This window comes from Haemaphysalis longicornis, unplaced genomic scaffold, assembly GCF_048455015.1.
Source record: "Haemaphysalis longicornis isolate Haplotype H1 unplaced genomic scaffold, Haemaphysalis longicornis Haplotype H1 scaffold_7, whole genome shotgun sequence".
NCBI lineage: Eukaryota > Metazoa > Arthropoda > Arachnida > Ixodida > Ixodidae > Haemaphysalis > Haemaphysalis longicornis.
This window is the reverse complement of record NW_027526422.1, coordinates 9,591,292-9,617,977: the sequence shown is the minus strand read 5'-3', so window position 1 is coordinate 9,617,977 and position 26,686 is coordinate 9,591,292. Positions and strand designations below refer to the sequence as shown.

General features: G+C 48.2%; 2 protein-coding genes across 3 annotated transcripts in view; one reads left to right on the top strand and one right to left on the bottom strand.

Annotated features, from left to right (window-relative positions):
* The first annotated feature begins 6,524 nt into the window (after positions 1-6,524).
* On the top strand, positions 6,525-19,169 carry LOC144144459 (glutathione S-transferase-like). The gene is made up of 3 exons (XM_077675914.1): positions 6,525-6,764; positions 16,673-16,950; positions 18,670-19,169. The coding sequence occupies exons 2-3, from the start codon at positions 16,685-16,687 to the stop codon at positions 19,067-19,069; spliced, it is 666 nt and encodes a 221-aa protein (XP_077532040.1). The 5' UTR covers positions 6,525-6,764; positions 16,673-16,684; the 3' UTR covers positions 19,070-19,169.
* Positions 19,170-21,781: 2,612 nt separating this feature from the next.
* LOC144144462 (monocarboxylate transporter 12-like) overlaps positions 21,782-26,686 on the bottom strand; it is a 74,971-nt gene continuing 70,066 nt past the window's right edge. For both annotated transcript variants that reach the window (XM_077675918.1, XM_077675919.1), the window contains exon 8: positions 21,782-22,314. In XM_077675918.1, coding sequence (XP_077532044.1) covers positions 22,133-22,314 — 182 coding nt within the window. In that variant the 3' untranslated portion in view covers positions 21,782-22,132. The remainder of the gene's footprint in view (positions 22,315-26,686) is intronic.

Sequence of the window (26,686 nt, the reverse complement as noted above, 5' to 3'; positions counted from 1 at the left end):
TATTCCGCTTCAGTAACGGAAAAAAAAAGCGCGAAGTCCCTGGACTACTGCCGGGGAAGAAATATTTTTAGACCTTGTGAGCAAATTTATCTCCACGTGTGGTTCCAAAAAATTTACTTTAGCTTTACATGTTGCAGTGGCGACTGCTGATGCAACACGGAGGTCTTAGTCGCTGAGGCGAAATCCGTCCATGCCGTGGACCCCCGGCTGCCCACGACGAAATGCGTCGAACAAATTGACACAGGTTTTTGTCCCTTTGGCGTGAATCGTCACGTCTGGCCGGTGGCGCCGTTAGGTCGGCACTACGGGCTTTGGCAGGTTTTCTGAGGCATAGCTTTCTTTGTACAACTCTGCGTGCCGCCGACGGCCGACGGGCGTATCAGTGGCAGGTGCCGGGGGCCAAGGCCATATATAAAGCGTCCACGCATGAAACATGAAACAGCGAGTCAGCTTGGTGTTCTCCTCACACCCTTCATACCCGGCGGGCAATGCAGACCGTCAGCGGTACTCCCGACACTTATTATGCAAAAAGGGGGCAGTGTGATACTGCCCCTTTTTGCATTAGAAGGGCGGTTGTTTTGCACGAAATATGTCACCAAGCTGCTACCATTTCCCTACTTGGGTAACAAGTACACGTTTTGAATACTTTTGTAGTTTTCAACGCGTATTATAACGCCAGATTCATGTTGCGTTCCTCCGTAAATCGATGCAGCACCACGAGACAGTTTTTACGTTGAGAAATGAAAGGAGTGGAATTGGACTGCCTGTCTATCCAAGAAGTGGTAATGGGCTAAGTTGTGTCATTCCGAGGAATTGACAGGAATGGGATTACGACAATTCTAATTCGTCGGAATGGAATTGGAATGGGGATGCCCATTTCTCAACGCTGATGGCCAGGCATGCATTTGATGCATGCACACGACATGCAACTTTCCTGGCACATGGCATGCACGTGATCCTACTAGTGTACATAACTGTGACGTGCTCGCACGATTCCTAGGTACAGTTAAAGGAAGTAGTTTGTTCTAGCTCTGAGTTGTTGGGGCACAACTTCATGTCGTTAGCATCAACGGGATAGCGTTGGAAGTTCAACGACTGAAATGTGGTGAACTTTCTCTTCTTAGCAATAATTTGCAACTTAATGGCTGTCATACGCTTAAATACTGTCATTTTTACGTTGGAGGGTCGTAAACAAAATGGAAGTAGTTCCACTGCAGGTCAAAGCTGTCAGAAGTGCACAGCAGTGATTCGACATACTGGCTGTGGCGCCGTCCCTCGCTCTTTGCTACCACCCCTCACACTATTCCCCTCTCTGTTTTACACCTCTCTTGCTGAATTGAACAGAGATTTGTTGAATTCAATTCAATTTTCTAGCCTTCGCAGTGCTCGCATGCCTTCTCCTGGGACAGCTCCCATCCTTTTCTTTATCTTTTGTGTCTTGTTCAGTCTGCAACGGCACGAGTGGGAGTTCTGTTCTTCTTATGCTTGCTTTCATCTCGCACGTGGTGGAGCCTTTGTGCTCCATTTTGAAGGCGGCGCGTTTTAGGGGCGAAGCACCTTAGGACCTTGCTTTGTCCGGGGCTTGGCGTCCGTGTACAGAGTGTTGGGCATGCGCGAGGAGCATTGGGCTGGGTTGGATTGGATTGAAATGGATTTGATTGGATTGGATTGAATTAAATTGAATTGTATCGGATTGGATTGGATTGGAATTCTACATACTGTACACCCGCGTTGCCACTCATTTACATGCCCAAGTGGGCAATGCCACGGGTGATTTACGGTAAGAACAATCCCCAGTGCTTCGCCCACTCGTCATGATTCCTTTCGTGAAGATGCGTGATTTTTTTTCTTCGGCGGCCACATATTTGCGCTTACTATCGTAAAAACCCATTAAATGAGCGTTCCTACCTAAACGGACGCGAAGCCTGCCGGTTAAGTGCATATATTTTGTCTCAAATGTACCTGCAGTTTTCTTCGCGCTAAATATTGAGGCCATATATGACAAGTGACAGTGGTTCCAGCAGTTTCGAATGGTTCTGCATATAAAACCTCTTGATCAAGTATCTTAACTTTTGTCCGGAAGGCTGAATAGAGGGACAAGTGGGTATATTTGCGGGGAGTTTAACTGCATACTTGATAGTATGCGCGATGTACGGGGTCCGGGGCAAGGACGACCGACGTGGACTGCACGAGAACAGGGGTTCCTGGTGCAAGCCATTCGCCTGGAGGATGTATGATTGCTCCACTGCGGAAATAGTTTCTCCCCCACGTGGAAGCGCCGCTCCTCAATGTCCAGACTAGACAGATTCTATGAAACTCCAGACCTAATCACCACTGTGTCAAGCATAGAAGTAAATCAATGCCCTATTATGGCCGGTTACATTTCCGACCATTAGCCAGTGCTCCTGCTTTCCACTGCTTACAGGTGACCGCAGACATGATGGCATCCGACACTGGAAGCTTTATACTGGAATACTGCAGGATAACGTAGTGTTATGGTCGTTAAATACAGAGGTTTCTTCGTCACTACCGGTCGAGAATATTATGCAGCAGAGGGACCGTTTAAAATCGATATGGAAGCAATGAGATCTAATAACTCGCAAACAAAAAACAAAAAGGTTTTTGACACAACTGAACTTAACAACACGCTCAGGCGTATCAGGATAGTTAAATATGACGGAGAACTAACGCCTTTAATGAGTGAATGCAAACGGTACAAACGCCAAATGAATGGGGGAGCGGTACAAACGCCAACTGAATGAAATAATGCAGCCATCAGCTGCCTACAATATTCGCGGCCCTTGCAACGGTAGTTTAGAAATTCGAGGATTTTTGGCAACGCGTGAAACTCCAAATATCATAGAGTGTGGGCGCTGCCCGGACAACAGCATCTCCACAGACCCATCAGTTATAAAATCAGGGTTTTTTTCTCTTTTTTTTCTGAGGTGTTTGCAGCAGATTCTCTTGAGCTAGATGAAAGACACACGGTAGCATAACTGTGTTCCACTTCAAATTCCCTACCTCAGGTTCTAGAGCCCACACACCCGCAAATACTGAAGGACGTATCCACTTCCGAGCTATACGACATTTTAAGAGAAATGAAAACCAGATCCCGCCTGGTCCGGATGGTTTACCAACTGAATTAAGGAAAATACCCTTCTCTCCTGAGTTTCTATAGACCAATAACCGTGTTTAATGCGGTTTACAAGATTTTAACTTCCCTTTTGGTGTGCAGAATTTAAGTTTTTTGGCCGGACCTCCTCTCACTCCAACAGGTTGGTTTGGTCGAATACAAGAATATTTTTCGGCACTTAGCCTAACTCGGGACATAGAAGCCCGTGCGCATCAAGCTGGTATTACTAGCCTGTGTGTCTCTTCGGGCCAAGAACAGGTATTTAATAGGGTCAACCATTCATACCTGCTTGCCATATTTCAGACATGTAGGCTTCCATCTGAATCTGTTCTACTTCTCCGAGTTTTGTATAATAATTTACCCAGTGACCTGGTCACTAATGGTGTGGTACAGGGTGAAATCTCAATTCATAGAGGCGTCAGACAAGGATGCCCCTTCTCGCCGCATGTTTTTGTCTTATGTCTAAACACCCTCTGCGGTGGCTCAGTGGATAAGACGTTGTGCTGCTGAGCATGAGGACGCGGGCTCGATTCCTGGCCGCGGCGGCCGCTTTTCTGATGGAGGCGAAAACCCAAAACTCCCGTGTGTATGAGATTTCGGCGCACTATAAAGATCCCCAGGTGGTCAAAATTAATTCGGAGTCCTCCACTACGGCGCGCATCGTCGCCTGAGTTGCGTCGCCGCGTTGAACCCTACAATCAATCAATCAATCTTATGTCTAAACCCCTTCATCAGAAAACTCGTCGGCAACCCCCAAATTAGGGGTCTCGCCCTGCCCGGATAAGGCTCTGTTAAAGTGTCTGCGCACGTAGGTGACGTCGCTGTTTTATTCAGGACCGAGATATTCTCACCGCTGCTTTAGGCGATTTCGATTCTTCTGTCCACCTTTCAGGTGCCGAGTTAACTCTCACAAAAACTGCTGTCCTCCGTCTGGAAAATGCAACACTCGACCCACATCACAACTTAGACAATAATCGGAGACGTGAGGATTATCGGCGTCAAATTCACCGAAGATGGTGTTTCACAAGACATGTGGTCCGAGCTAGTTGATGTCATTCAAAAGAATGTCGCCCGGGCTAGGTCTTTCAACTTTTCTTTCTGAGATAAATCTGATCTTATTAAATGCGTTTTTTTTTTTTTTGCAAAATTTTTCTTTGGCTCCAGGATTACGCTGCCTCCCAATTCTGTTGTCTCCCAATTCTGCCTCCCAATTTTTTTTTTTATTTCGTTTAGGGTGGGAACACCGAACGTTTAGCGAGAGATGCCCTGCGCCTCTCACGCTGTTCTGGGGGTGATGGTCTCCCTTGTATCAACCTCATGAACAGGTTGTTGGGCCTCAAAGTCGTCTCTTCCGTTTTCAGTGACGTATAAGCTTAATGCAGACCTTTGATCCTCTACTTTCTTGATCCCGCTAGACGCGTTCTTTGTCGAACAATCGCCAGCAACCTGCGCCCCAGTGCACCTGTCACATCGAGACTCTTTAAGTCCGTCATTAGTTTAGTTAAAGAAATTCGTGCACTTGATGCCGGTATTGATATTGCAAGTGAACAACCTGCCAGGCTGTGTGAAAAAATAGTTACTGCGACGTCGGGCAGGCGAGTAGACCGCCCGGATTTTTCCTGGTTATGCCTAACTTCAGGCAAGCTGCTCAAGAACCACGAAAAACATCCAGTGGCAAAATGCTGGGTGAATTCTTCCCACAAAAGACCGATTATTTCGCTAGTGAGTAACAGAAAACTCTACTGTCCCAACTGCGGCCAACCGCAATCCACAGCAGATATGTTCTCAAGCTGCACTATGGTGCGTTGCTTTTGGCGCATCGTATACACCGTGCGGCTCCAAGTTGGGGGCTTGCACGGTATCAACTGAGAGAACATTGCCCTGGCACTTCCCTAAGCAAACTATTCGCAGTAATTGCCGATTATGTAGTGTAGCGTAATCGCTGCACAGAATCACAGGCTACGTATGCAGTGACCCTTGCTTTTCTATTTCAGACAACACCTAGTGACCTTTCTGGAAGATGAGTTCGCCCTGTTTGGTAAGGAAGAGTTTCTGCGACGTTGGTTCACTCGGTTATTAGAGGTGTCGAACAAAAGGGCTATTATTCATGCCACTTTTCCAGGCCTGTGTCCTAGGTATATTCGTTGTTACAATGGTTCTTTTGTCGTTAGAGTTGGTTATTATTGCACCACATTATTCCTTGTGGTATTAACACCACCCTTGTACTGTATATTGCTGCATTCTCGTAGCGAATGCTTTCGTACCTTTGTTTCCCTGGCATGTTAACTTTTTGGTTGTAACCAACTCTAAACCGTTTGTCTGTGATCAATCTGAAATTATTTGTGTGTTTCTGTAAGTGTCTGTAACTGCTAGCCCAAGGGCTCTGTTAGTTTTGTAAGAAGAAGGCGCTGCACTTGTTTAATGGTTTCTGGTTCTTACGTTGTATTATAAATATCAGGACAGTTTGATAATAAATTTATCTTTTCAAGCGAATATCTTTTCGAAGCCACTGTTTGGGTGCGTGACGCGGAGTGACTGCGATGGCTAGATGGCGTGACCGCGAACAAGCCCGACGACGAGCCGGGCCCCTTAAGGACTCTGCACTTACAAGCCCGGTGGTCGGGACGATTCGATCCCCCACTCTCCCGCGAACTTTCCTGAAGTAGTTTGCCATTGTAGCAGCGCTTAAAAGTACAACTTAATTGGTCGTATGACCCTTGTCGGCGACTTCATATTCCGCCCAAACTGCCTGTGTATCCTAGTCCGTAACACTCAAGTATTTGCCTAGAAAGCAACAACAGTGACACCATCTAACGGGCTGCACATTTCCCCTAGTCGCGTTATATGATCGGCACAGTTCAAATTAGCATCCCGGACTGATGTCTTTAGTAGTGTTGAAGAAGCAGTGCCGAAATGGCATTACTTATCTGCATACATTACGGCGGTGCCCCTTTTTAATGCCTAGAAAGCATTCATATAGTTCCCCTGTGTCCCGCGAAGAGGTAAGCTTCGTGTTCTTCTTCTTCTTGCAAGAAAAACACTTCAGACAACAGCGCCAGTCTATCCAGCAGCAAAGCTTCTCGTCCGAGGCGCAGAAGCATTCCAGTGCACATAGTGTTGTAAAGTCGCCAGCCATGGCAACCGCTGTTTTGTGGAATATTCCTGCCATGGCAAATATTCCTGACAGGGCAACTGTCGCCGCAGCATCCGGAAAATGCTGTTCTATAGCCGGCGTGCCTTTTTTTCTTTATGCTCTTTTTGTTTTCGTTCCCTTTGATGCATGCACCGTTTATGCAGCGGCAAGCGAGCACCAACGGCGCTGCAAGGAGGAAAGCTTCCGGTACTTGCCGCAGCGGCTACACGCAGTAACATTTCTACACGCGCGGCATTCGTCCAGCGAGGTTTTCCTGCTCGTTCCCACGTGATAGCTGCTTCTCTCTCCGCAGAGCGAAGGGACGACCTTCGACGGTCGGCCTTCGTCGCCTGAGCACACGCGGTGTCATTTCAGCCCGACGTGTGAGCAGCTGCAGCCGTCGTTGTTGGTCGTACTGCCGGATCGATCGCCGCGGACTTCCTGTTTTCGTACACCGGATTGTGAGAAGCGCTTGGAACGTCTGTCACGGTTGTAAAGGTAGGAGATTACTGGGCTTTAGCGTTCATTTGCAATGAGACCTGCGGGTATGCGCCGGGAACATGAACGCTCAAACCGAATAGCGGTTGCCACGCCCCCTTTTGCCGTTGCGTACCTTTTGACATCTCTGATACCATACTGCTGTGTGTTCGGACACTCGGCTATCTTAGAAAGTTGCTACTTCCTGAGAGGAAGCCCTTGGAGTGGGCGAAAAGTTGTCTCTTTTTTTTTTTGGAGGGGGGGGGGGGGGGAGGGCAGGCTATGGGTTTGCTACAACTGGCGAAAAAGTTTGTTTGATGGTCTCGGCGCTTTTTGAATTGCACGTTGCCGGTTACGAAGTGCTTCAAATTTTGTTAGCAGCGTCGCAAAAATGCTTTTTTATCTTTATGTATCTCACTCATTGTATTCGACGGCTAGAATAAAGTTCGTTAAAGCCCGGGTGGCGTATTGTAGGCCACAAAGAACCCTGTCGTGGTACTTTCTGTGGTTTTCCTACAATGAGCGATGGAAGGGCCGACAGCCAGGAAGACTTCCATTGCTACCTCAATTGAAGAATGGCGTAGCTTTGCTCAGTCAAACGGAAATAAATTCTGCGAAGTAAACACAGACAAGAGTTTTTGGGCATTCACAATGGCAGAACCAAATTTTATGCGAAAGCATAGCCGACTCATAGAGCAACTAAACGGGGTTTGTCGCAAGGAAATTTTCCATTGGCGGCGAACTTTGCTAAGTGCCGTTCTGAGGCCCCATTGGCAGTGACGCGCCATGTGACTACAAAGCAACGACGTCATTGGCTAAGAAAGCGTGTTTGCGCCAGCCTGACGTTAGGCTGGCAAAGACCACCCGCTGAACTTAAAAGAACACGTCGCCTAAACAACAATTAACATATCTTAGCAATTTAGACCGAGTGGTTGTGGTAAAATCGCAAACCTCACAAACACCGTGCAGCCCAACTTTGTTTCGCACCATCTGAAGTAAGCGGTGCCCTCCGCAATTTCTATTTTTCGTGTTGGGATGCTAGTGTGTTTAGTTTTCTCTTTTTTTTACACCCTACCTTGGTTCTTGCTCTCATGGCTTTGTAAGGTTGCTTTCTAAAGATACCCAGTCTTAGGCCCTCAGTTTCAAGTGGTGAAAGCACTACGCGCCCAATCCTCGGCTACGCCGTTATCTATACCCCAAACTGCTGTCGTAAACTGTGGCTGCGTGGGTTGTACGCGTGACCCTGTGCGGCGCAACGCACAAAAGCAAAGGGCCGACAACAATAGTAGTAGGCAGTCGGCCTAGCTCCGTCGCTCGTCCAAGGACGAGCCGTCTGCCGCGGTTGTCGCGTCGGCCTATCATCCACTCGGGAGCGGCGATTTTGCTGCCGCGACGCAAGCGGAAAACTAAGTAATGTCGACCAAAGCGTATACGCTGCTTGATGTGCGCCCATATGCAAACCTGTAGTTGCGCGAGCAAATTAAAGCTTGTCACTTGTTCTAAACTCTTACAAGAACCGCCAGTCTATCCTTACCTTAACAAAGTTTGTCACTCAAAGGTTATTCCTGTGCTCAACTTCGGCTGCACAGGCGCCTTCGCAGGAAAAAGTTTATCTGTCTGCAAGTAAAGTTCGTTGTTCCTTGTGGGCAGTCGGTTATCGCAAATGCCAACACTGACGGGTATAAGATAACATGGTTCAAGTGTTTACTTGTATGCAAGTGCAAGTGGATCTATATTTATACCCTAGCTTCGAAAGACTTGGAAGAACTGACAAACTGCTAAGCCCAAATTGTAAGCGATGACGTCTACATCATTTATACGTAGCTGAAGGAGTTTGAAAGGCTTGGCATAAAAACTAATTATTAGAGACGTGCAGACCTTGTCTCTATTTGATTGTTTTTATCTCTATTCTGCTGACTGAAGAAACAAAATAAATTTTCGAATGCCCTGTTACCTAAAAAATAATTATTCACAACTTCAAATGTCGACACTTAAGTTATAGTGAAAAGTGAGTGTGTAATAGTCTTGCCAAGGATGTAGAACCTCTCACAGCCCTTCGTTTGTCGAAATTGGCATACGCGGTTCATTAAAAGTTTAGGGAGTCTTAACGGTGCGGAAATAGGTACGTAAAACCGGTAATTGAGCACGAAAGCAAATTTGGGTCTCGTCCGGGTTCCGCTTGAAAATATTTTGTTCCTGTTCAGTTCCAGTTGAGATGAAGCAGAAAATTACGGTTCGAAAATTCTGAACATTGAACTGGTTTCCGAACAAGTACTAAATTTCATGCTTCTTCACGTCGGCGTTTTTACGTCTGTTCTATGGCGTAGCTCCCCGCACGGGGCACCTTGAGTAATCTTGGTGACGGTACTGGCGATACCGCGGACCCCGAGCCCCCCAACATAAGCTGTGCCCTACCGTGGTGATGTGTTTTTAAGGTGAAGGGTAGAAACCTTTAACGGTGGCCGTCGGAGCCTTGGTCAAGCTCCGGCCGATGGGCTCCCTGCCTGTCTACCAGGCAGGGAGCTCCGGGACCTCTTTGACTACCAGGGTAAGGTCAAAGGAGAAAGTACCCCCGTCTCCCTGCTTTTATACTATGCTTTATGGTATTGTCTAAAACCCCCCCCCCAACCGTGATCGGCCCCCTAAAAGGGGCCGCACCGAAGTATCGTTTCCCCCATTGCCATCTTTGACATTTCCTGAACCAGATAAATTTTCTCGATTTCTTGTGATGGAATCGCTCAATCCAACCCACCCTCTTGCATCTCAGTCAGTCTTCTTGATCGCCAAGTATCTTGAAGCCATAGTAGGAAAATCGTATAAATGCAAAAAACAAAGGTCTGGTGAACTCCTAATTGAAATAAATGACAAGCAGCAGTCTGCAAAGCTTCTAGCTCAGACTAGACTGGCTGATCTTGACATCCGGGTCACACCCCATCGGAGCCTCAACAGCTCGCAGGGTGTGATATCCGAGACAGACCTCCTGAACGAAACTGATGCGGATCTCCTTGCCGGCTTGAAGGATCAGGGCGTCACTGCCGTGAGACGCATCACCATCCGCAGAGACGACAAGGAGATTCCCACCAAACACATTATCTTGACTTTCGACCGCGCAATTCTTCCACAATACATAAATGCAGGTTTTATCCGTTGCTCCATCCGTCCGTACATCCCGAACCCGCGGCGCTGTTTTAAGTGCCAGCGGTTCGGGCATGGTACGAACTCTTGCCGTGGCCGAACGACGTGTGCAAAGTGCGCGGCGCACGATCATCCGAGCGAGAACTGCTCAGCCGAAACTCTCACTTGTGTAAACTGCGGGGGGCCGCATGCGGCATACTCCCGCAAGTGCGAAAAATTTCAACTAGAAAAGAAAATCATCAACATCAAAGTCACGGAAAACATCACCTTCCCAGAGGCGCGAAAGAGGTTCGCCTCTTTCCCCCTGGGGAGGTACGCCGACGCGGCTCGCCGGGGGGCGGAGCGGCGTCTCGTTTCCACAGGGACCCAGTTCAGCGAGTCTGACCTGGTCCCTCGCCCGCCCCCCCCTGGGTTGCCTCTGGCAGCCCAACCCGCCACCACGCCGCTTGCTGAGGCAGCAGCGGTTGTGGTGGCAACCTCTTCCGTCGGGACCGGTGCCGCTCCCGTCCCTGCCTCCCCGTCCACCAGTGCGTTGGAGAGTGCCATGGACACCACGGGCCCCGCACTGGCTCCCACCGCCACCGCACCGCCCGTGCCACCTCTGGCGCCCCGGACGCCCTCAGCGGTGGCGGCTCAAACGAAGGGTTCCCGAGGGGGGGCCAAGTCCGGGGGGCCCGGTCCGTCGGGCACCCCTCGGACATCCGACGACGAGATGGATGTCGGGCCGTTCCTGCCTGCAACGCAGCGCAAGGAACGCGTCCCGACGCCAAAGCCTCCCGACAAGCCAAAAAAGGCGAGAGTCACAGCCCCGAAAGACGACACATAAACAAACACACACACTCCAGTAGCTCTCACACTAAATAATGGGAAGAGAAAACATAATTCAATGGAACTGTAGAGGCCTTCTTAAAAATCTTGACGATGTATACGAAATACTGCATGCTAATCAGCCAAGTGTAATGTGTGTTCAGGAAACACATTTGAATTCCAAGCACACAAATTTCTTGAATAGTTACATGGTCTTCAGAAAGGACAGGGATGGCTGCACACACTCTTCTGGCGGTGTGGCCATAATCGTCCGGAAATCCTTAGCATGCCACCCTGTCACTTTAAACACTATCCTTGAGGCTGTAGCAATACGCTTAATAATATTTAATAGGTTGATAACGGTATGCTCCATATACATTCCTCCTGATGTTACACTTTCGAGCTCTGACGTCGAGGCGCTGGTTGACCAGCTGCCCGAACCGTACATTCTAACAGGCGACCTTAATGCTCACAATTCTCTTTGGGGCTCTTCTCGTACGGATGCCCGGGGTCGCCTGATAGAGAGGTTTCTTACATCCTCTGGAGCATGCCTTTTCAACAATAAACAGCCTACATATCATAACATAGGACACAACACATACTCATGTCTTGACTTGGCTATTGGCTCCGCAGTTCTCTTTCCTCTTCTCGAGTGGGGTGTGGGAACTGACCCATATGGCAGTGACCACTTCCCCACCTCACTTACATACATAGGTAAAGGCCCATGCAGTCCATCTTCCCATAATAGGTTCAATGAAACACGAGCTAACTGGAATACATTTACAGAGACATCCAAACTACACCACACATCCATAGGACACCTACACGTTGAAGAATCTACCCAACTCCTCACGGCGCACATCCTCGACACCGCCGAAAAGTCCATTCCCCACGCCTCTGGTGCCCCGCGCAACCAGCGGAGGCCGTGGTGGAATGAGGACTGTAGGCGAGCGCGAGAGGCCCAGAACAAGGCGTGGGGTATCCTTCGTCGGTACCCCACGTCGGGAAACCTCCTCTTGTTCAAACGGGCCAAGGCGTTAGGAAAACGTGTGCGCCGTGAGGCAAAACGAGAGAGTTGGCGTACATTCATAACATCAATAAACTCCTACACAGACACAAGGAAAGTATGGACACGAATACGCAAACTCAAGGGACAACAAACACACAGCCTGCCTCTGGTCAGCACTACAGGGGACACACTCGAAGACCAGGCTGACACCCTCGCACAACACTTCCAACACGTGTCCAGTTCAGCACACTACACAAAAACTTTCATGAAACACAAACAAACGGCCGAAAAGAAACCTATACTAGATAACAATAGGTCAACATCTTCTTATAACTCAGAGTTTTCACTGCATGAGCTGAGGGCTGCTTTGAGCACGTGTAAACCCTCAGCTCCAGGCCCAGACAACATCACATACACAATGATACAACACCTGCACGCAGACACTCTTCTAACACTCTTACACCTGTATAACAAGATATGGCTTTCGGGGCACATTCCAAACTCTTGGAAGAAGGCTATAGTTGTTGCTTTTCTGAAAGAGGGAAAGGACCCGTCGTCCCCCTCAAGCTACCGTCCTATAGCCCTGACGAGCTGCCTGTGCAAGCTCTTCGAGAAGATGGTAAATCGCAGGCTCGTGTACTTCCTCGAGTACAACGGTCTTCTCGAGGGCTGCCAGGCAGGCTTTAGGGTGGGGCGATCGACGAACGATCAACTGGTTGCTCTTGATTCGTACATCAAGGATGCCTTCGCGCATAAGCAGTACTGTTTAACTGTCTTTTTCGACCTCGAGAAGGCCTACGACACCGCTTGGCGCTACGGGATCCTCAGTGACCTGAAGTCATTCGGTGTCTCGGGTAACATGTTAAACACTCTTGTCAGTTACCTGTCAGAAAGAACGTTTCGAGTGAGAGTCGGTGGTGCACTCTCAAGGGTTCACGTGCAAGAAAATGGCGTGCCACAGGGTGGCGTGTTGAGCTGCACTCTCTTCATAGTAAAAATGAACTCTCTTGGTAAGGCACTGCCACCCACAATCTCTTATTCCATGTATGTAGATGACGTCCAGATATCCTATAAATCTTGTAATATGTCAATCTGCGAACGTCAAGTCCAGCTTGGTGTCAAGAAACTTGCCGGCTGGGCAGACAACAATGGGTTTAAATTGAATCCTGCAAAAAGCTCCTGCGTTGTGTTCACCAGGAAGCGTGGGGTCCATCCGGACCCAGACATTACTCTTAATGGCGTGTCGCTTCCTGTGAACAAGGAGCACAAGTTCTTGGGTGTGGTGTTTGATCACAAACTCACATTCATTCCCCACATCAAGGAACTTAAAAATAAATGTCTCAAAACAATGAATATACTTAAGGTTCTCGCCCACCAATCCTACGGTTCCGACAAAGAACTCCTGCTTCGCTTGTATACTGCATTGGTTGGGTCTCGTTTAGACTATGGCAGTGTGGTATATGGGTCGGCGACTAAAACAGCGTTGCGAATGCTTGACCCAGTGCTACACTTGGGGCTTCGTCTCGCCTCGGGTGCTTTACGCACTAGCCCTGTCGAGAGTCTGTATGTCGAGTGTGATAAGTGGAGCCTTGAGAACCAACGAACGTACATGGACTTGCTATATGCTTTTAAAATTTCATCGCTGAATAATCATCCTTTTTATCCTGTCTTTAACGATACATCAACATCTCTGCTCTTTGCAAATCGCCCATCCGTTCCTCTGCCCTTTTCACTTAGAGTGAGAGAGCGAGCCTCGGATCTAAGTGCTTCGTTTTTAGATGTGTACAGGTCATCCTTCTCTAACAGTTTACCGCCTTGGCAAGTTCGCCCGGTGTCGTGCGACCTTTCTTTTATGAGACTTGACAAAAATCGTGTACCACGAGCTGCAATACTGCAGCACTTTCTGTCTTTGCAGTTTAAATACACATGTGCAGAATTTTATAGTGACGCTTCTAAATCCTCCAGTATGGTGTCGTGCGCTGCTCATGGTCCTAATTTCAATGCAGCCAGAACCATGAGCGTGCACACATCAATTTTTTCAGCAGAAGCGTATGGGATTTTACTGATTGGACGACACATTCTTGAAACTCAAATTCCCAATTCCATCATCTATACAGATTCTTTGAGTGTTGTTCGCGCACTGTCATCGCACAAGCCCCCCAAAAACCACATAGTCAATCTTGTATTCAGCACTATCATGTCCGTGTATGCACAAAAGCATGAGCTGGTCCTCTGCTGGGTCCCAGGACATGCAGGGATCGCTGGGAACGAGTTGGCAGATGAGAGGGCCGGTGCTGCTGCACTCAGGAACACTGTGGACATTACAACGGTACCCTACACAGACCTCAAGCCACACATAAGACAACACCTGCGCAGAACATGGCAAACACACTGGGACGAACAGACAGACAACAAACTACATGTAATAAAGCTACACTTGGGACGGTACACATCTGACTCACACAACAGACACACTGAAGTCGCCTTGGGTAGGCTGCGGATAGGGCACACCCATGCGACGCACTCGTATCTGCTGACGGGATCTTCTAGACCCCAGTGCAGCAGGTGCGGAGAGGCCCTATCCGTAGTGCACATACTAATCACATGCAAGGCACTTCACACAACACGACACAAACACTTCAGAGAACTCTACAGACAACATATTCCCCTACATCCATCGTTTTTCCTAGGTGATGATGCCATTGTTTCCGTGAAACGTGTGTTTGAGTATTTGTCCGACGTCAAGTTTTTAAACCTCATTTCCTATCACGCATCATGAAATCTGGCCCTATACACCAGCCATGCTCATTGTCGTGTTGTGATTTTACTTTTGTTTTTGCTGATTTTACTTAGTGTTTAAGGTTCCACCCCTATCATCGACTATTGTTTTGGCGCTCTTTGCCCCAGTTGGCCTTGCGCCATAAACATCCAACGATCATCATCATCTATGGCGTAGCTAGAATTGAGGCGAGGTGTACAAGGTGAATTAGACCTTCGTGTAACTGAAAACACGCGCCACACTCAATGCTGTGTAGTAAAAATAAAGATACCCAAAAATGTTTACCGACGGTAGCTCAAAGGTGATGTGATACAGCGGCAGCTATACCCCTTTACAATAAAAAACTTGGTCGCCGCCATTGTGAACTGTTTCATGCGTGCGCTGAATAAAGTGGAAATGAAGTGCTCGCGACACTCTAGAAAAGGCTAGGTTGAGCTCTGCTTATCTGAAATGAGCTGTATATTCACAAACAGCCGTCAAAAGTGGCAACAAAATAATTGGGTGCCAGCGCATGCGCAGAGCGGCAGCTTACGATAAACACCGGCGCATCTTCTGCGGCTGATCGGCGTTCACAGGGGCTGAACTTTTGCTCTGGGCTGCTACTGCGCATGCGCATCACCTCGATTATTGCCCCCTGATGGTAGGCCGCCTATCTGTTGCATAAGCTGGCACCTCTGGCTTTATTGTTAAGGCATCCTATACAGAGACATCGCGAGGCCAGTTGGGGCATCATGTTAATAGCAGTCGCTTATTCGAATAGGAACCTCAGAAATAGCGCATCGATCAGGTGCAAAGACCCAACCCAACAAAAAAGGTAGCCATCGCACCCGAAATGATCGTGAAAAACGACACAAATATAACGAGCTCACAGAAAGCCTGCATGGCCTACACCAGGGGTAGAATAGGGCAGGCAGCAGCCAGGATTTTTTAATGGCACAAAGCAAACCCTTGTATCATTCTGTGCAAGTGAATCAGTCTGTGCAAGTGAACAAAGGCGCACACGCCAGAACCCGAGAACTCCCACCCGGGAACCTCAACACACGAACGAGCAGCTAGTCGAACCTGCTGAACACTTATTCAGGCATTTTACAGTACTATAGGCTAGGTAGGCAGGAGTATGCACAACGTTGTAAGAAGCTGGATAAGGAGCAAGAAACATCGAGAACGTTGCAGACAAACACGCACTCAAGCCCCAAAAGACTGCGCGCAATCTTCCCGGACAGCTATAAGCCTCAATGCGTACACGCGCATGGAGGCGTTTAGGTCCCTGCACCATAACATATGGTATAGACTTGCCAAAGAAACACGGAAGTAACCAATATCAAAGACTCCACGACTGAGGGGTGAGAAAAAATGCTGTCCAGCGTAACCCGCAAGTTACCCGCAAGGGCAAGAGCGGCAACAAAATGCAACGGATACCCGGAATAGGGAATTGATCCCCAATTTTATAATAAAATAAAGGATATATTTTCAACATCATCATTGACGACTGTACGGGTACGCGATTGCAATTATTTATTGACAGTGTTTCATTTAAGACATCCCTGAGTTGTCGCTTAAAAACGCATGACGAAAAATCGAGCCTAGTATGAGCGATGTGCATGCAGGTGTTGGCATATGGTAGATACACTCGAGGTATACTAATAAGGAAGTGGCTTTGCAATTTTTGATCAATGCCTCTTGTGGGTATGTGGTATATAGGGAGGTAGGGGTCTGTAGCAGCAACGGCATGCATTTATTATGATACTTTTTAAGTTGCGTCGAAATGTATAAGCCGCTATGAATTTTTATTCCGCCTCCTAAGCCTTCGAAACTGCCACCAAACTTGGCTACAACTTCATACAGCGTGAACTGTTGCCGGTTTGAAATTACTCCCACCTCAAAAGCAGAAGGGCCTGGATTTGTTCACCCCAAACTTCTGAAGTGGACATGCAGGCTGTGACTGACAAACAGTGACACTGATGTCTTGTGATGCTCGCGACTAAAAGAAACCATTATTTTCTTACGGCTTTTGTTAGCACGAAGTCACCCTATAGATGGCCTCTTTACCGCGCGGTAGGTGGGTTGATGCTTCATGAAAATGGATGCTGCTGAATCAACCAGGCTGGTCGATGCTCACGTAGATGTAATTTAATTCTTGCGTAGATATAAACAAGACTAATGTAGTGATCACGAAATGCTCCACGCATCTGTTCGCAGAGAACAACCGACATGGCACCGATTCTGGCCTATTGGGACGCACGTGGCCTGACCCAGCCCATCCGCAATCTGCTTGTCTACAAGGACGTCAAGTTCGAGGACAAGCGCTACAAGTTCGGTCCACCCCCCGACTACAACCGCGAGGACTGGCTCAAAGAGAAGACTACCCTGGGCTTCACGTTCCCGAACCTCCCTTACTACATTCATGGAGACATCAAGATGGTGCAGAGCCTTGCTATAATCCGCTACCTGGCGCGCAAGCACGACCTCGCTGCCAGGTATGCATGGCAGACCAATCTTCACTGGTGAAGGAATCTCCTGGCGAACAACCTTACAATGGCAGCTATGGAGTTCAAGGCAAAACGACTGATTAAAAGTACAGGGACCTAAACCATTGGTGCAATACAATGGGGCAAGTTAGGCCTGAGATATTGAAATATTAGTAAGGGTTCTGTATGAAAGGAAAGCTGGATATCTTTTTGTGCGAAGCGCACAAAGCCAGATCAGGACAGCAAAGTTACTCACCTACAGAAGTGTGGACATTATACAAACGACTTCCAAGCAGAAAATGCAGGTAATTTTTCTAGTGAGATGTAGAAAGTTTCCTATATTGCGCCAACTGTTCTCCAATACTAAATTTCATTCGTCTCAGCAGGTTACAGCTCGTCACTAGCTCTACTCTCTTATCTAAAGCCTCCACTCTCATATCTAAAGTTACAAACAGTATTGCTATGTAACTTTTCATGTAATGGGCACAGGACTGCTCATTAGGCTGTTCTATATGCCATTTAATTACAAAAAACTCCCCTAGGTATTTTTTAAAATATACATCGATATCTGCATCAAGCAGACAAATTTGCAGAGTACGGTTTCATGCCGGTGCACCGGCACTGGTCTCAGCGACGACGAACAGCTGATCCACCAAACACCAGGCATAAGCACACAGTGTTTACTAAATCCATCCGGTGGTTCCATCCGCGTAGTGTGGCGGCGATGAGCTCCCACCCACTGTAAGAAGCGATGGGAGGGAGAACATAACATATGGCATCAATATTCCTTTCCAAGATAGGTGCATGCCCGCCACTTCCGGTTCGATGCAGAAGGCTAATTTAACGTGTCCATTTGCGCACCCCGCTCCTAAACTGACATTAAACCTACCAAGCCACCCCTATTTAAAAAAAACAACTTGTATAACCTCTAAACTAAAAACATCAATGTTCTTCAAAAAAAAAAAGCATTGTTGGGGGTCGAAACCAGGTCGTTCTCTAAAAAAACCGAGATACTACCCCTAGGCTATTGAGGCCGAACAGCGGAGTGATTTTAGCAGTTCCTCAAAAGAGTAGAACCAGTGTTCCAAGCGAACCAGTAGGTGGCACTCCCTGCGCGCAGGAAGTGCGTGGCTTGAACCCACAGGGACACGGAATGTCCCGAGATGGCAACAGGCTTCAGGGACCCCCAAGAGGGAACAGCGGCTTCACAAAAAGTGACGTCAAGGCACTTCTTAACAATTTATTTTTTGTGTGTTAGCATGGCACGGCAATATGTTTGTGAAGCAACGTCGCATAGCTTATTGCACATTCTGTACGGGTCGCGCTCAAGGACACGATGCGAGAAGCTTTATCATTATGGTTTCGACAAAACTTGATCACCAGCATGCCTGGAACAGCTGCCTTGAAAGTGGGCCAGTTGTCTCGCGTTACTTGCCGGCGAGCGAGAAGGAACCTTGAAGCAGTGCAATCTATTTCAATGATGGTAGAGTTTCCAACCACGGGCGGCAATTGCAGGTAAGTTATTCGTGTCTGACGTGGACATTTAGGATGCAGGAAGCATATTTCCCAACTCCGCCTCACCTGACTTACCCCCCGCCATAAAACACTTTCAATGCATGAGCTTCAGTCAGCGGCGAGCCACATTACCAGCACTTTCAGCTGGCACTAACTTGAGTGAATAGATCTGGGTAACTATTTTTTGTAACCTCAGTGTGTGATTTCGCGCAGGAATGAGCAGGAGACACGGGAGCTCGACATGCTCGAGCAGCAGGCTCGTGACCTGGCGATGAACATGGCCATGGCCGTCTACTCGCCTGCTGATCTGGGCGAAGCTAAGCGCAAGTACGAGGAAAACATGGAGAACCTGCTGCGACCCTGGGACGAGCATCTTCAGGGCAAACTCTGGGTCCTCGGTGAACGGATCACATACGTCGACTTCCTGCTTTACGAGGGTCTCGACTGGAACTACGAGCTGAACTCCAATGCCTTCCAAGGTTTCCCTGTCCTGATGGCCTACATGAAACGATTTGAGCAGCTTCCCAACATACAACAGTACTTCGCGTCAGACAAGTACAACAAGTATCCCATCCTGGGTCCCACTGCCAAGTGGGGTTTCAAGAAGCAGTAGAGCCCACTGCCTCCTGTTCCAGCTGCTGGAAATGGGCTATTTTAACGAATCGTCGTAACCAAAGCTAGTGCTCAAGATAACGAATAAAGTTACTACACGATGTCTTGTTGAACTAAACTCGTTATTTGCAATCATCTGCACCACAAAACAAGCAAGTGGTAAATTATTTGCGATGTATCAAATTATAAGAAAATTGATCGTCATCCCGCCCTGCGGAAGTGGATGTCTAAAAAAGCTGTAATCATCATCATAATCATCATCAGGCTGTCTACGCCCACTGCCGGAGAAAGGCCTCTCCCACAGATGTCCAATTACCGCGGTGCTGTGCTAACTGCAACCAATTTATCCCCGCAAACTTCTTGGTCTCATCTGCCAACCTAACTTCCTAACGAATCATCGTCGTCGTGTTCCAGCGTGGCACATTAGGAGCACGCTACAGGGCCATTAGTACAAAGTACCATTTCGTTTCATTTAAAAGAACTAGCACTCGGTTACCCGCTCAACTGAATTGCAGGCCCTAAGGTGGTTTTAGCCAAAAAGAAAGCGCAGCATAGAGAAACATATAGATTGTATTTTGTCTTCACGGTAACTTTCACTAAACGAGTATTCCGAATTGAGGCCCCAGATTTAATCTTTAATCGTTTTACCAGGTTAAATAACTGGAACGCAGTGTTTTGGTTATTGTGGCCCTGCGTTAAGCCGCGGATATATTCCCGACAACTGCGTTGGCTAGAAAATGCTCTCCGTATCTGGCCGCAGAGAACAACTGACATGACACCGATTCTGGCATATTGGGGCGCACGTAGTCTGACGCAACCTCCTCATCCTCAACGATGTCAATTTCGAGGACAAGCGTTACATGTACGGCCCGCCACGTGACAACGACCGTGAGGACTGGCTCAAGCGAAAGGCTTTTCTGGGGTTCATGTTTCCAAACCTTGAGTCCTACATTAATGGTTATGTCAAGATGGTTAGAGTCTGGCTGTTATCGGCTACCTGGCTCGCAAGCACGACCTCGCTGCCAGGTATGCACGGCAGACCACTCTGCACTGGCGGACGAATCTACCGAGGAACTAACAGACACGCAGATTTCAAATGCGAAAAGAGCAATGGGAGCTGCTGAATTCATAGAAAATTAACCGTTTAAATGTACCGAGACTTGAACTATAAGTGAAATACAATGCGTCGAGTTGGACCTCAGCTAGCCAAATGTTTCTAAATTAAGGTGTTCTAGGTTAAATGAAAGTTAAAAATTTATTTTTATACAAAAAGAATAAGAAGCCTGATCAGATATAGTAATGTTGCTGACCGTAATTCGCACATGATGCAGGTATCTCCCAGGTAGATTATTGCAGGCAATTATTCTAGTGAGACACAAAATCTTCCAATATAATGCCTAATTTTCCAAAACCCTGTACGTTGCATTTGTCTAAGTAGGTTTCGGATAATCACAAGCTTTACTCTCATATCTAAGGGTCCGAAATTCTGCCCCTTCATCCTATCCCAAACAATGACCAGCTTTGAGAAACAATTTTCTAAATATAAGGCTGTCATTATTGCTGGAATTGTTAGGCTGGTGTAGGGGCCAATTGAGACAGCGTGTTTTGGGATGGGTTTGGTTTAGGGACGGTGCGCTAAAACTAGTGTCCAAAAGGGCAAACAGGTGACCCACCGAACACGAACCACAGGCACTCGGTGACCACCACATTTGTCTGGTGGTTCCTTCGGCCATGCTCGGCCTCTTACTCGGCCTCTTACAGCCTGTTACTCTGTGCTGTGAAGCATTTTCAATGTTTGTGCCGCAGTCGGTGGTGAGTGGCAGTTCCAGAACATGCAGCTAGCACTGACATGGGCGAAAAAATGTGGGCAATTGTTTTTCGTGACCTTGGTGAGTGGGTTCGTGCAGGAATGAGCAGGAATGAACAGGAGACACGCGAACCCGGCAGCCTTGTGATCTGACCTTCAACGTGGTCATAACTGTCCGCTCGCCTGCTGATCTGCCGGATGCTATAGGCGAAAGTACAAGGAAAAAGTAGGAAACCTGCTGCGACCTTGGAACAAACGCCTGCAAGGTAAAGACTTGGTCCTGGGTTACCAGATCACATACTTCGACTTCCTGCTCTACGAGGAACTTGATTGGAGCACCGAGCTGAATGCCGGAGCGTTCCACTGTTTCCCGGTCCTGGTGGCCTACATAAAACGCTACGAGGAGCTGCCAGAAATGCAACAGTACTTCGTCTCGGATAAGTAAAACAAGTATCCCAGCCTGGGCCCCACGGCCAAGTGGTGTTTCAAGAAGCAATATAGTCTACTGCCTCCGGTTCCAACTGCTGCGAAAAAGCTATTTTAACGATTCTTCGTTACCAAACGAGCATACAAGATGATAAATGAAGTAAGGTATTTTTGATGTGTGCAATTCAAAACAACCTGGCAACAAATAGGTAGCAATACATTGTTGCACTTTGTGCCAGCCACCTTTTATGCAGGAATCAGTGTGCTTATTTGTTGCATGGCTTGCCAAAAATTACAGTATTATGCTCACAATTCTTCTGACGGAAGCGCCAAATTAAAACCCTCGTATGCCGATTTTTAAGGTCGTTTAAAGATTCCCGGATGCCCAACGTAATATAGAGTCCTCCACTGCGATGAGCTACATAGCCCATGTGTAGATTCTGTGCGCTAAAACGTCATTTCTAGAACAAAAGTTCTACGCCATGTCTCGCAAGGTCATTCATTGCGTCAGCATCACCTTGAGCCGCGGGAACACAAGTGTGCCGGGTGTGACGACAAGCCACATGATTTTCTGTCCAGAGCCGTCGCGGCTGCGCTCGCTCAGCGCGTCAATTCAGCGCTAACACGTGACGAGGCGACAGTACGATGACTACTCCGCTGGCGCTTGGTCACTCAGTCTCGCCATGGATGGCGCTCTGCCGACGCGGAGCAAGTGGGGCAGGTGGCCTAACTTTCATGAAACATTGTGTGCACAGTCTTTGCAAAACCAAGCCAAACAGAACTCTCGCTAGTGATAACTTGGTTTACAGGTGTTTAGCCTCACCATTTTTTTCAACTGAAAGGACAGACTAAGCACCGAAGTCCCGATGTTCGTGTCAGCTCTTGCCGACGTATTTTCGGTGCTCGCCTCTGCAGGAAGCACTCTATAGTCCAAACAAATCTCGCAGCGAAGCATGCCACTCCCAGCAGCACGTAGAGGCCGGCGTACGACTTCCTTCTGTCTCTGTAGTAGCCTGGGTGAGGGACAAAAAAAACAAGCTGTTCATGATGAACGCGTTTAATATATGGTTTTACAAACACCTCCCCGACATTTAGCGCCATAATTTATAACCTTTGTACGCAGTACGTTTTAACTGGGCTTGTGATTGCGCGTATATATTAACCTGTGGACCCGGTAACACTTCCATGTCGAGGTCCGCACATGGCGGCCTTGAATAAGCCCTCACACCGCCAAACATGAAAGCGATTGTTTCACATATGACATTCAATTTTGTGGACATCAATGTATTTCCTGTCTGCCTCCATACACTTGCGCTCCGACGCACCCAGCACCGCCCTTGGAGCCCACAATCACAGTGAGGAGCTGCAGAAGCTAGCCTAGAGCGTGCACCACGAATGGCATAACTGAGGCTTGAATCCAGTGCAGTTCTGTTTGACGTATGCCTCTTCTTATTGCCGCGCCGGACGGCCGCCGGACCAGAGTTGCAAGCGAACCTGCGGATATTGGCGTGCTCGCGTTTCTGTGCAAACGCCCCTTGCTCGCCCTTTCGTAGTGTTGCTTCAGAACACCATCTGTCTGCAGTGAGCACTGTGAGGCCTCTATTTAAGCTAAATTGATGCTGGGAGAATTGCTAAAGTGTCACGACATATATGCGGGAACCGCGTTGCTTGTTGGCTATTTTTTGGCGCACAAACAGCCTCGTTGAATGCTTCGTCAATGTATGAAATGTTCAAGTCTATGCGATTATACTGTGCTTATACAACGAGAAATTGCTATGCTATCTTAAAAGAACTAAACTTCGTTCAATGGTTACAGCTGCTTATATAATTTTTTTTATTTCATTTCATTTCATTTACTGAAGCCTCAAGGGCCCGGAGGCATTACATAAGGCGGGGGCAAACAATATATGAGGGATTGTTCATCACAGAAATGGCCGAAAAAAGGAAGAAAAGACGAAGAAAGGGAAGAAAAACATCGCTCAGAAAGGAAACAAGCAAGTAGAAAAATATTCAAAATCGTAGGCTAGAAATAAAAGAGCATATACATAAGTAATAAGCATCAGAATGCATGGGTCACTAAAAGTTTGTTACTAACATGGTTCAACTAACAAGTCATTTTAACAAAAACCATTTAGGTCAAATGTATTGTTAGTTTCTCGCGAAAAGTAGTGCGGTCAGCGGACGAAACAATTCTGTCTGGCAGGGTATTCTACGGGGTTATTGCATGAGGGAAAAAAGAGTCTTTCATCGATGAGGTGCGGCACTGAATGTGTGCGATTGGACCCGCCGCGGTGGCTCAGTGGCTAAGGCGTTGCGCTGCTGAGCACGAGGTCGCGGGTTCGATTCCCGGCCGCGGCGGCCGCTTTTCTGATGGAGGCGAAAAGCAAAAACGCCCGTGTGTTCGAGATTTCGGCGCACGTTAAAGATCCCCAGGTGGTCAAAATTAATCCGGAGCCCTCCACTACGGCGCGCCTCATCGCCTACGTTGCGTCGGCGCGTTAAACACCACAATCAATCAATCAATGTGTGCGATTGGTTTGCTATGGTTGAGGCGCGGCGAGATTCTGGGCGGGGGTTGAAGTCGAGGGTGCCTGGCTTGTGGGTGATAGTAGAACGAGTGAAGCAAGCAGAGATGCGAGATGATTCGACGTGATTATAGACATGGAAGGTCAAGTGTGCGTTTGAGTTCAGTGATGCTAGATTTACGCGAGTAGTTTGACATGATGAAGCGAGCAGCGCGATTCTGTATGGATTCTAGTTCGTAGGTGAGATATGCTTGGGAGGGGTGCCAGATAGATGAAGCGTATTCCAATTTAGGCCGAACGTATGTCTGATATGCAAGTTTTTTAATAGCTGGCGATGCAGATCTGAGATTGCGGCGCAAAAAGCCAAGTGTGCGTGAGGCGTGTGCGCATATTGTTTCAATGTGAGTGACCCATGATAATGACGATGTCAAGTGAACGCCTAGATTCTTATAGCAGTCTGTTCGAGTTATTTCATTTGAACTGATATGGTATGCATGATTTGTGATGTTGCGTTTACGAGAAAAGGTCTTACGGGATTTAAAGTTCTTCATGTATAAACGACCGTGAGGCTGTGGCTTTTTCTTGCAACAGTTGGGTTGTCGTGTTTGGTTCATGCTTTCAAGGTGTGCAATGTTCAGCATGTGACAGATGTTAAGTTTGTGCTAATCCCCATCGGTAAATGTATTTGTCTTTTCTAGCACTCCCCCACTTCCATGTTTTTTTGGATCAAAATAGTGTGAGCTAAAATCTGTACAAACTTCGAGGGGGCCCCAAAATTTATTCCTTGTTTATTATTGCCAGATTTTGTGAGGCTCAAGGAAGTTGCCCCACAAAAGACATTTTTGACTAAGTAGTGCAGTGTGCAGAACACCAAAGCGGTGCAAGAAAGCTCCACACCAAAAATAGCATACGGCTGACATAACGGCAGCAGCTAATTACCCTCAGAACATATTTCGTTTAAAAGGCCCTTTCACTGCAAAGCATGCCAAGTAATTACCAGATTGAACAGAAACAGGGCATACCCGCCTCGGTGGCTCAGTGGCTAAGGCGTTCTGCTGCTGAGCACAAGGTCGCGGGTTCGATTCCCGGCCGCGGCGGCCGCTTTTCTGGTGGAGGCTAAAAGCAAAAACGCCCGTGTGTAAGAGATTTCGTCCCAGGTTAAAGATCACCAGGTGGTCAAACTTAATCCGGAGCCCTGCACTACGGCCCGCCTCAACGCCTGCGCTGCGTCGGTGCGTTAAACCCTACAATCAATCAATCAACATGAAGCTGACGTGTATTTCTCCCGTATTTCCCTTTTTTTTGTTCCGTGAGCCAACACGTCTGACAGCGCACCGCCATTCTTTCCTGGAGCTGAGAACTGGAGACAGTGTGTAATGATCCATAACGAAGAAGAATGCGTAGAAAACATGTGTACTGGATAGACAAAAAGCTGACAGCCAGATAGGGCTTCAGGTACAGTCAACAAATTGTGTCTCATAGGAGGGTGCATCTAGTGTCACTAGATAAGGTTACAGAGTATCGGCACTCTTTTCTCCTATTGTTCCGTGCCGCCGCCATGATCATTGGTCAGTTCGAATCACGTGACACTTGTTTACACTGCGACGGTTCATGGGCGCTGCCATTTTATTGCTTGTACATTTTCAGTCGGTAAACTGTGGAAGACTTAGCTTGTCCTCTGCGGCTGCGCGCGACTAACGTTGTTCCGAACACGAATCAGAGATAACGCGTGTAGCAGCATTTCAGCAGCTGAAGTGCGTACGAAGATGCCGTTTTTCTGTATATTCGGTAGTGTTGTTAACAAACGCCCCGGTAGAAGTTAGCGGTGAGGCCGTAGAAGGGGCAATCTCGCAACAACCCCACCGGGCGCGGCGACGGCGGTGCCCACTCCGTCCCCTCCGTCAGGGTCAGTGACCCAACCGGTCGAGCAGGCTCCCCCGCGCGGCCTTCCCGTCCGCGCGCTCGGCGGGATCTCCTCCGACGCCCAGCGCCCTGCGGAAATGGAAACTGAGCACGGAAATTCTGATCCTCATATTTTATCCGATGACCCCGCTGGTATTGAAGATCGGCCGGCACGTATAGCTCCCACGTGGACCGAAGTCGTAAGCCGTAACAGCCAGAGGCGCCTCCGACAACAGCAGTCCCATCTTGTTGGTCAACCCTCCCACCAGCAACACGGATCCTTACCGAATTGCACCACTCCGCAGCATCATTCCCGAACGGACAAGCGCCTACCCCACCAACCGCGACTGCCACCTCTCCCGCTTGAGGATTACAAAGTGGTCATTCGGCCCCGTACTGGCCTCATCCTTGCCCAGTGGCTCATTCAGTGTGTCACCAACGCAATAAGTGCCGCAGCGCAGATATCCGACGCAGCACAAGACCGCATCACTTTTCGCATCCGAAGGGACCAAAACCTGGTCGTAGTGAGTACCCCGGACCTTGACATCGCTAAGAAAATCCAGCAAATCACCACCCTTAACATGGAGAGCAAGCAGTATGAAGTCACCGCTTACATTGCTGTCGCAGACAACTCAAGCAAAGGTATAATCACGGGAATTGCGGCCAACACCACCACCGACGAACTTGTAGAGCATCTGCGGTCACCAAACGCTGAAATCATCCACGCCAGGATGATGGGAAAATCCACCACCGCCCTCTCACCTTCGCGGGTCTTCGTGTGCCTCATTACGTCAACTATTACGGGGGAGAATACCGTTGCCGCGTATTTCAACCTCGCCACCAAGTATGCCGGATATGCCTTAAGCTCGGCCACCGAGCTGACGTCTGCCCGAGTCCGGACACGCACAGGTGCAGCGCTTGTGGGACGGTGAACCCAGTTCCAGATCACGTGTGCGTT